The 10,794-nt window shown below is 43.4% G+C and overlaps 1 protein-coding gene across 9 annotated transcripts in view; it reads left to right on the top strand.

Moving 5' to 3' along the window:
• Positions 1–367: 367 nt before the first annotated feature.
• Positions 368–10,794, top strand: part of LOC110531287 (putative uncharacterized protein DDB_G0290521) — a 117,925-nt gene continuing 107,498 nt past the window's right edge. For 8 of the 9 annotated variants that reach the window (XM_036989051.1, XM_036989048.1, XM_036989050.1 and 5 more), the window contains exons 1-2: positions 368–1,764; positions 5,066–6,466. In XM_036989051.1, coding sequence (XP_036844946.1) covers positions 5,757–6,466 — 710 coding nt within the window. In that variant the 5' untranslated portion in view covers positions 368–1,764; positions 5,066–5,756. The remainder of the gene's footprint in view (positions 1,765–5,065; positions 6,467–10,794) is intronic. The other variant, XM_036989045.1, reaches the window with a different exon arrangement.

Raw genomic sequence — 10,794 nt, 5'->3', positions numbered from 1 at the left:
AAATATGTTGAAAGATAATATAAATGAATTTATTAAATGTATACATTTTGTTTGTGACAGGTTTATTCTATTACAGATACCTTAATGCAAACGTTAATTATATTAAGTTAATTCAACTTATAAATATGTTTTGTTTAAAACATGCTTGCTGTGATTACAAGTATCGTTTTTAGAGAGTCATGTCACTGTCCCCACTACAACAACAACAACACAAAATAGGCTACTTAAATACATGTAACATTTGCCTTGAAACATTTAATTGAAAAACTGTAGAACTGTATTCATTCGAGAACTGCTCCAACTGGGGAATACCAATACGGCCGACCAGTGGCTCCAAGGCCTCTCAATGGCCAATACATATCACCAGAAATCCAGGGTTTATACACATCGTTGGCCACTATCCATTACAGCTCTAATTGCGGACGTCTCGCTCTTCAGAACGCACGTCTCTCTTCGGTCCAAAATGGTCAACTGCAGGACCGCAGCTTTGTTTCCGCAGTCATCACTATATGTTCGCTCCAACGTCAGAGAGTTTGGAGAGAAAGAAACAATATATATCTCCTCTGACTCACTGGAATAAGCCGAGACACCACATGCAACCCCGCCTCCTCCTCCACCTCCTTCTCCTTCTCTAGCTGGAAGAATTGTGACGGCATTTGGGAAAAGCCAGTGAGAAGAGCTGCGAGGAGCTGCAGTGTGTATTGGCCACTGCGGTGCTTCAGAATGGCGGAGGGGGGCGGCAGGTGCAGTGGATCTGGGATGCTGAACGGGGACCGCGGGGGATGGACCAACTAATCACCCTCCCGCACGTTCTGCCAGCATCAGAACCACGCCGTGACAGATCTGGACTTAGGCTATTCTATCTTCAGGAAATATTAAGACTGCAATGAACTACACCACTACCAGATGTAAGGGGAAATATATGCAACACCGTACCTTTTTAGGCTAATTTCTGAAATGTTTAAAATCTGTCTTGAAGACAAAAATTCGCGTGCTCCTAATTAATGAGCTGGTCACATTTGCTGCGAGCGAGGCGAGACACTAGGCACTATTGCCAAATGCCATCAATTAAATACTTTACTTCTACACTATAACCAAGTAAAGCTATAGGCTTTACATTTAATCGTGACGTATTAGTGTGTACATCCGTTGGGCTGTGGAGACATTAGTGCCCGGGATGATTGTATTGGTTGGTTTTATCGCCGTCGCGTAACGGTGTCTGTCGGTGTGTGTTCAGAGCCCCGAGCTGTTCCATGCCGCCTGTCGACACTACAGCAGCCTGCGCGCCTCAGAGCTAACGGAATAACGGGATATAGTACTGTGCTGGGGACTGGATCGGTGTCGTCGCCGGTGCACCAGAACAGGCCACCTTGCACTCTACCGGCTGGAGAAAAGCACTACAACATTAAGCAGCGGGTTTCCTCACTAGAAGATTTGTCATATTTTTTTCTCTCTCTTGTTAAACGGATTGGAACTCCACACTTATGACAAATTGGGGGTTATTCGATCATATGGAGAGAGAGAGGATCAATAATTATTTCCTCACGTCTTCTTCTTCATTTTCTTCATTTTCTTCTCCTTCTTCTTCTTCTTCTCCTTCTCCTTCTTCACCCCTGCAGCACAAGCAAGAAGAACTGTCGAAGACGTTTATTTTTTCTCTTCTACAGCATTGGACAAAGAATGCTGCATTCTACTGAATGGACATGGACAAGAGAGACACAGGATCCTTGTTGCCACGGAGAAGAACAAGGAGCACATGAATAGGTATCTCTTCCTCAAGATGCTGATGGAATGTTCTGACAAGGCGTGAGGAAAGGTCTTCAGGAAGTCTAACCTGTGAATAGTCAAAGATTAGCATACTGACAATCCTTAGTGATATAGTTTAAATAGGCTGATAGACACACAGAGGGACCAGGTGAATAGGTTTGCAGAGAGTGTGTGTGTGTGTGTGTGAGAGAAAGAGACCGAGAGAGAGAGTGGGAGGGAGGGAAAAGAAGCGAGGGGAGGGGGGGGGGGGGGGGGGGGGTGACTTGGTTGGAGTGTGAGTTGAGATGTGCCTCGATCCTTGTAGAGTAAATTGAATGAAATGGTCACGAAAACTACAGGGAGATAACTTGGTAGTGTAGCTATTGAGTAACTCGTATTGTGTAGTCAACCATTTGCCACAGTGAGAAGGCTGCTCCAGAGTAGTGGAGGCTGCTGGCTAGGTGATGTGGGTCCTGGCTAATGGTGATGTGGCTCCTGGCTAATGGTGATGTGGACAGTTAGATTCTGAATATTAAAGGATTTTTACTGTTCTAGGGAGAGACAATAGAGAGAGGAAGAGACAGAGAGAGGGAGAGACAGAGAGAGGGAGAGACAGAAGGAGAGACAAGAGTGAGCGAGAGAGAGAGAAACAGAGGGAGACAAAGGTAGAACAGAATTTAGAGCTCCACACATTCACCCAGACTAGACACTCCTACCTGCTATTAGAGCTCCACCCAGAGTAGACACTCCTACCTGCTATTAGAACACATTCACCCAGAGTAGACACTCCTACCTGCTATTAGAACACATTCACCCAGAGTAGACACTCCTACCTGCTATTAGAACACATTCACCCAGAGTAGACACTCCTACCTGCTATTAGAACACATTCATCCAGAGTAGACACTCCCACCTGCTATTAGAACACATTCACCCAGAGTAGACACTCCTACCTGCTATTAGAACACATTCATCCAGAGTAGACACTCCCACCTGCTATTAGAACACATTCACCCAGAGTAGACACTCCTACCTGCTATTAGAACACATTCACCCAGAGTAGACACTCCTACCTGCTATTAGAACACATTCACCCAGAGTAGACACTCCTACCTGCTATTAGAACACATTCACCCAGAGTAGACACTCCCACCTGCTATTAGAACACATTCACCCAGAGTAGACACTCCTACCTGCTATTAGAACACATTCACCCAGAGTAGACACTCCCACCTGCTATGAGAACACATTCACCCAGAGTAGACACTCCCACCTGCTATTAGAACACATTCACCCAGAGTAGACACTCCTTCCTACCTGCTATGAGAACACATTCACCCAGAGTAGACACTCCCACCTGCTATTAGAACACATTCACCCAGAGTAGACACTCCTACCTGCTATTAGAACACATTCACCCAGAGTAGACACTCCTACCTGCTATTAGAACACATTCACCCAGAGTAGACACTCCTACCTGCTATTAGAACACATTCACCCAGAGTAGACACTCCTACCTGCTATTAGAACACATTCATCCAGAGTAGACACTCCTACCTGCTATTAGAACACATTCACCCAGAGTAGACACTCCCACCTGCTATTAGAACACATTCACCCAGAGTAGACACTCCTACCTGCTATTAGAACACATTCACCCAGAGTAGACACTCCCACCTGCTATGAGAACACATTCACCCAGAGTAGACACTCCCACCTGCTATTAGAACACATTCACCCAGAGTAGACACTCCCACCTGCTATTAGAACACATTCACCCAGAGTAGACACTCCTACCTGCTATTAGAACACATTCACCCAGAGTAGACACTCCCACCTGCTATTAGAACACATTCACCCAGAGTAGACACTCCCACCTGCTATTAGAACACATTCACCCAGAGTAGACACTCCCACCTGCTATGAGAACACATTCACCCAGAGTAGACACTCGTTCCTACCTGCTATTAGAACACATTCACCCAGAGTAGACACTCCTTCCTACCTGCTATTAGAACACATTCACCCAGAGTAGACACTCCCACCTGCTATTAGAACACATTCACCCAGAGTAGACACTCCCACCTGCTATTAGAACATATTCACCCAGAGTAGACACTCCTACCTGCTATTAGAACACATTCACCCAGAGTAGACACTCGTTCCTACCTGCTATTAGAACACATTCACCCAGAGTAGACACTCCTTCCTACCTGCTATTAGAACACATTCACCCAGAGTAGACACTCCTACCTGCTATTAGAACACATTCACCCAGAGTAGACACTCCTTCCTACCTGCTATGAGAACACATTCACCCAGAGTAGACACTCCTTCCTACCTGCTATGAGAACACATTCACCCAGAGTAGACACTCCCACCTGCTATTAGAACACATTCACCCAGAGTAGACACTCCTTCCTACCTGCTATTAGAACACATTCACCCAGAGTAGACACTCCTTCCTACCTGCTATTAGAACACATTAACCCAGAGTAGACACTCCTTCCTACCTGCTATTAGAACACATTCACCCAGAGTAGACACTCCTACCTGCTATGAGAACACATTCACCCAGAGTAGACACTCCTACCTGCTATTAGAACACATTCACCCAGAGTAGACACTCCTTCCTACCTGCTATGAGAACACATTCACCCAGAGTAGACACTCCTTCCTACCTGCTATGAGAACACATTCACCCAGAGTAGACACTCCTACCTGCTATTAGAACACATTCACCCAGAGTAGACACTCCCACCTGCTATTAGAACACATTCACCCAGAGTAGACACTCCTTCCTACCTGCTATTAGAACACATTAACCCAGAGTAGACACTCCTTCCTACCTGCTATTAGAACACATTCACCCAGAGTAGACACTCCTACCTGCTATGAGAACACATTCACCCAGAGTAGACACTCCTACCTGCTATTAGAACACATTCACCCAGAGTAGACACTCCTTCCTACCTGCTATGAGAACACATTCACCCAGAGTAGACACTCCTTCCTACCTGCTATGAGAACACATTCACCCAGAGTAGACACTCCTTCCTTGGAATGGGTAACACAGAGAAGGGAGATCTCCTGGATCCCCTACAGGAATGACTCAACAGATTACAAAAAAAACGAAACAACAACAAAGGAGCCTAGTTGACCTGTTGTTTGTGAGATGAACTGTCGTATAATAAATAATATGAGCATGTACTCAAGGATCTCCCATAGAAGATAGACAGAGAAATCCTCATCTATCTGCTGATCAGTGACAGAACAGACAAAACTGTCATGCTCATTTTCCCCTTCTTCTTTTGAATAGATGTAGATTCAAAGATGATCCTATTCAAGACGTATTCAAAGGGGACCAGGGATGACCAAGTGAAAGAGTTGGACCCCTTTACTTTTCTTCCACGGAACATGGTCTTCCTGTCTGTCCTTTTTGATAAGGGCCTCTGTTCTTCTTCTTCGTTGGAAATAACAGACTATTATAGGACAACTATTTGACTTGGTGACATTGTGTTATATGATTTCAGAAGATGGGTTCAGACCCCTTCAAGATCACCTGACCTGATTGGACCAACCGGATGTTGGAGGCGCCAACCGACGTCTCTGGCAGGGCAAAACCAGGAACTATAACATCTTGATCCTCTAGAGGGACCTTTTTAAAGTCGCCCCTCTCCCCCCCACTTCCTTCTGGTGGGGGGGAGGGCATAGCAGTTAGCCTATCACAGCTCAGGACTTGTCCCTTCAATAGCCAGTTAGCCTATCACAACCAGGTCTGGTCCCTTTGTTAGCAAGTTAGCCTATCACAACTCAGGACTGGTCCCTTTGTTAGCTTGTTAGCCTATCACAGCTCAGGACTGGTCCCTTTGTTAGCTTGTTAGCGTATCACAGCTCAGGACTGGTCCCTTTGTTAGCTTGTTAGCCTATCACAGCTCAGGACTGGTCCCTTTGTTAGCTTGTTAGCGTATCACCTGTGAGGATACTGAGACCAGGACCAGACCAGCAGCATGGAGGCTAGTCAGGGTCACAGCCAGGGCAGCCCAGAGAGCACTAACCGGGCCGTGGAGTACCTCCTGGAGCTCAACAACATCATAGAGAGCCAGCAGAAGCTCCTGGACACCCAGAGGCACCGTATCGATGAGCTAGAGGTCCAGTTAGACCGCCTGGCCCAGGAGAATAAAGATCTACGCCTGGACCGTCAACGACCTTTACCCCCTGAACCCCCACCACCACCTGGCCCCCCGCCACCACCTGCCAACAAAACTAGCCACACCGCCATACCCTCCGTACCAGTTCGCCCGGTTCAGACCAAGTCCTTTAGTAGTACCAGAACCAACACTACAGCCATACCCTCCGTACCAGTTCGCCCGGTTCAGACCCAGTCCTTTTATAGTACCAGTACCAACACTACAGCCATACCGGCCTCCGCACCCCCGGTACCTGTATGGGATAAACACACCCCTCGAACCCCCAAGACCCCCCACCGTACACCCCAAACCCCAAAACAAACCCCCGTCACCACCCAGACCCCCCGCACCCCCCAGACCCCTAAACGAACCCCCCACACCCCGCTGACCCGGACCATCTCGACCGGAACAGGGACCAGTTTCGTGGAGATGGAGAAGGAGAGATTAAACAGGATGGAGAAAGAGAGGACAGAGAGACTTAATAGTTCCACCTTGGGAAATCCCACCAGCCACCCACACAGCCACAGACAGTAAGTCATTACGTTTATCTCTTAGTGTGTGTGTGTGTGTGTGTGTGTGTGTGTGTGTGTGTGTGTGTCTGTTACCTTTAAGACCACAGACAGTAAGTCATTACGTTTATCTTTTAGTGTGTGTGTGTGTGTGTGTTTGTGTGTGTGTGTGTGTGTCTGTTACCTTTAAGACCACAGACAGTAAGTCATTACGTTTATCTTTTAGTGTGTGTGTGTGTGTGTGTGTGTGTGTGTGTGTGTGTGTGTGTGTGTGTGTGTGTGTGTGTCACCTTTAAGACCACAGACTCCACTGCTAAGCAGTTAGCATGGTGTTTCAAGCTACCTGACAAAAGGTCTGGACGGTACACCGTATTTCACTGTAAACAGGTATTGATGCACGGACCTGTTTTGTGTTTTGTTAACTTCTTTAATGGTATTTCAATGTTTGGTTTGTTAAATGTGACACCTAAGCCTCTGTAAAATCATAGGAGATTTGAGTCACAAACACCTTGCTGCTGTTCAGTCTGCAGTCTGCAGTGATCAGATAGATGCAACAAGAGGTTGGTATAACAACAATGCTGCGGTAAGAGTTGGAGTTGGAGTTTAATATTTTTTTTCCCGGGGGTATTTTTTTTTTACAAATATTCTATCCCGAGAATAAATCACTTTTCTCCCGAGTAACTCGGTATTTCCTGCCAAAACTGTAAGTGTAATTTAAAAAGCATTATAAAACATGTAAATAGGCCACTATCTGGATTTGATTAGAGCTTTGATAGAACATTCAAACCTGAAGCTACCTGAGCCTGATGAGACATATATGTAATACATTTAATGAGTCCAAGCAACAAAAAAAAGCCAAATGATTGTGTTGTTATCCAATACATACTGTAGCTAGCTATATGCTCTCTTGGGTAAATCAATGAAACTAGCTCCAGTAGGCTAATTGTTTTGAGTGTGAACTATATTACTGTACTGTATTCTGTTATAATAACTGGAATGATGCACTTGGTTCAAATCATGATAAATCAGGCAGAGAACATGGGATTTTGGTGCAGCACATACGGCCTACAAAGTCACAAGTATAGGCTAGCGAATTTGATTTACATTTTTGAATATAATAGGTTCTATTTGTATAATTACTAGGCTGACACGTATATACCTCCCCTGATGTTATTACCTACTTCCTGTTTCTCTATTGTTGCTTCATTCCTTCCTCACTTTCAACAGTTACATGAAATACGTTTCCTTGTCCTTATCTTTCGTTGTCCTTATCTTTCGTTGTCCTTATCTTTCGTTGTTCTTATCTTTCGTTGTCCTTATCTTTCGTTGTCCTTATCTTTCATTGTCCTTATCTTTTCGTTGTCCTTATCTTTCGTTGTCCTTATCTTTCGTTGTCCTTATCTTTCGTTGTTCTTATCTTTCGTTGTCCTTATCTTTCGTTGTCCTTATCTTTCGTTGTCCTTATCTTTCATTGTCCTTATCTTTTCGTTGTCCTTATCTTTCGTTGTCCTTATCTTTTCGTTGTCCTTATCTTTTCGTTGTCCTTATCTTTCGTTGTCCTTATCTTTCGTTGTCCTTATCTTTCGTTGTCCTTATCTTTTCGTTGTCCTTATCTTTCGTTGTCCTTATCTTTTCGTTGTCCTTATCTTTCATTGTCCTTATCTTTCGTTGTCCTTATCTTTTCGTTGTCCTTATCTTTTGTTGTCCTTATCTTTCGTTGTCCTTATCTTTTCGTTGTCCTTATCTTTTCGTTGTCCTTATCTTTTCCTTGTCCTTATCTTTCGTTGTCCTTATATTTTCCTTGTCCTTATCTTTCGTTGTCCTTATCTTTTCCTTGTCCTTATCTTTCCTTGTCCTTATCTTTCGTTGCCCTTATCTTTCGTTGTCCTTATCTTTTCGTTGTCCTTATCTTTCATTGTCCTTATCTTTTCGTTGTCCTTATCTTTCGTTGTCCTTATCTTTTCGTTGTCCTTATCTTTCGTTGTCCTTATCTTTCGTTGTCCTTATCTTTCGTTGTCCTTATCTAATGACATCCAGGCTGCTGGATGCAGAAGGCTTTCCCTTCTCTTCACGAAGATTGAATATTTATGGGTCTGAATAAATAACTACCATTAGCCTACCGCCATCGCAGGTTCACTCTTCTTTCAAACTACTCATCATTTCTATTGGCTGCTGTATTCAACATTCAGCAACAAAGAGCTTGCTTACCTCTTCTAATAGTCTATTGGTATAAGAAATGCTAAAAAAATAATAATATCCAGCAAGCTATTCTAGTCTAGATTTTACTGCATGGGACTCCAAGAGCTAAGGAACGTTTTTTTAGGAGAGGCCAGCGGAGCACAGGTGCTTTGGGTATTCCGCAAGAGACAGAGGATAAGTTAGAAGCTTGTTATGCATGACCCATCATTAATTAATTAATTATAATGCTAATACTGCATTGAACATATTACCTGAAAGTGGTAAGCTAGGACATATATATACAGTTGAAGTCAGAAGTTTACATACACTTTAGCCAAATACAGTTTTTCACAATTCCTGACATTTAATCGTAGTAAAAATTCCCTGTCTTAAAAAAATAAAAATAACGATGATTCCAAATCATAACAAAACAGCCATTGATCATTGATCGGTTTAATATAATAACGAAGCACTACACAGACAGCAGAAGTAGAGAACAACTGTACTAATGTAAGCCTACTGAAATGATACAGATATAAGTGGGTCTAATCAAACGTCTATTAACATTGCAACCTGTTAATCAGGAAATGCCACTATATTCATCATCATCAGCACCACCCCAACATCAACATACAGTTGAAGTCGGAAGTTTACATACACCTTAGCCAAATACATTTAAACTCAGTTTTTCACAATTCCTGACATTTCATCCTAATAAAGATTCCCTGTCTTAGGTCAGTTAGGGTCACCAATTTATTTTAAGAATGTGAAATGTCCGAATAATGGTAGAGAGAATTTATTTATTTCAGATTTTATTTCTTTCATCACATTCCCAGTGGGTCAGAAGTTTACATACACTCAATTAGTATTTGGTAGCATTGCCTTTAAATTGTTTAACTTGGGTCAAACATTTTGGGTAGCCTTCCACAAGCTTCTCACAATAAGTTGGTTGAATTTTGGACCATTCCTCCTCACAGAGCTGGTGTAACTGAGTCAGGTTTGTAGGCCTCCTTGCTCGCACACACTTTTTCAGTTCTGCCCACAACTTGTCTATGGGATTGAGGTCAGGGCTTTGCGATGGCCACTCCAATACCTTGACTTTGTTGTCCTTAAGCCATTTTGCCACAACTTTGGAAGTATGCTTGGGGTCATTGTTCATTTGGAAGACCCATTTGCATCCATTTGCATCCAAGCTTTAACTTCCTGACTAATGTTTTGAGATGTTGCTTCAATATATCCACATAATTGTCCTGCCTCATGATGCCATCTATTTTGTGAAGTACACCAGTCCCTCCTCCAGCAAGGAACCCCCGTGCTTCACGGTTGGGATGGTGTTCTTCGGCTCCCCCTTTTCCCTCCAAACATAACAATGGTCATTATGGCCAAACAGTTCTATTTTTGTTTCATCAGACCAGAGGACATTTCTACCAAAAGTACAATCTTTGTCCCCATGTGCAGTTGTAAACCGTAGTCTGTATTTCTTATGGCAGTTTTCAACTGCTATATATCAATCTAGAACAGGATGATTTATTTTGGATGCAATTTGAATGGAATTGATGGAGAGAGAGAGAAGGACTGTGACAGAGAGCTCGTGCGTGGACTGATTTAAAGCAACGATATTCGAGTGGTAGCCTGTTTTTAAACTCTGCAGCTGCAATAAAATAAAACAGAAATATATATATTTACAATTAAAAAACAAGGTGACCCCTGACCCCCAGATGGATGATGGTAAATGAGACTCCATTCAGTCTCGTATGTTACTGTAGCACTATGCTGCAGTAAATGTTTATTTTCCTTTATTTAACCAGGTAGGCTAGTTGAGAACACCTTTATTTAACCAGGTAGGCCAGTTGAGAACACCTGTATTTAACCAGGTAGGCTAGTTGAGAACAAGTTCTCATTTACAATTGCGACCTGGCCAATATAAAGCAAAGCAGTTCGACACATACAACGACACAGAGTTACACATGGAGTAAAACAAACATACAGTCAATAATACAGTATAAACAAGTCTATATACAGTGTGAGCAAATGAGGTGAGATAAGAGAGGTCATGTAGGCCAACCTGTCATAAGAAAACAAGTTCCCATGATGAGATGATACAGTAAATCTACATGCATTGTGAACTGAGATGGACTGTCTGTCTGAGATGGGCTGTCTGTCTGAGATGG

This window comes from Oncorhynchus mykiss, chromosome 9, assembly GCF_013265735.2.
Source record: "Oncorhynchus mykiss isolate Arlee chromosome 9, USDA_OmykA_1.1, whole genome shotgun sequence".
NCBI lineage: Eukaryota > Metazoa > Chordata > Actinopteri > Salmoniformes > Salmonidae > Oncorhynchus > Oncorhynchus mykiss.
This window is presented reverse-complemented; position numbering and strand designations above follow the sequence as displayed.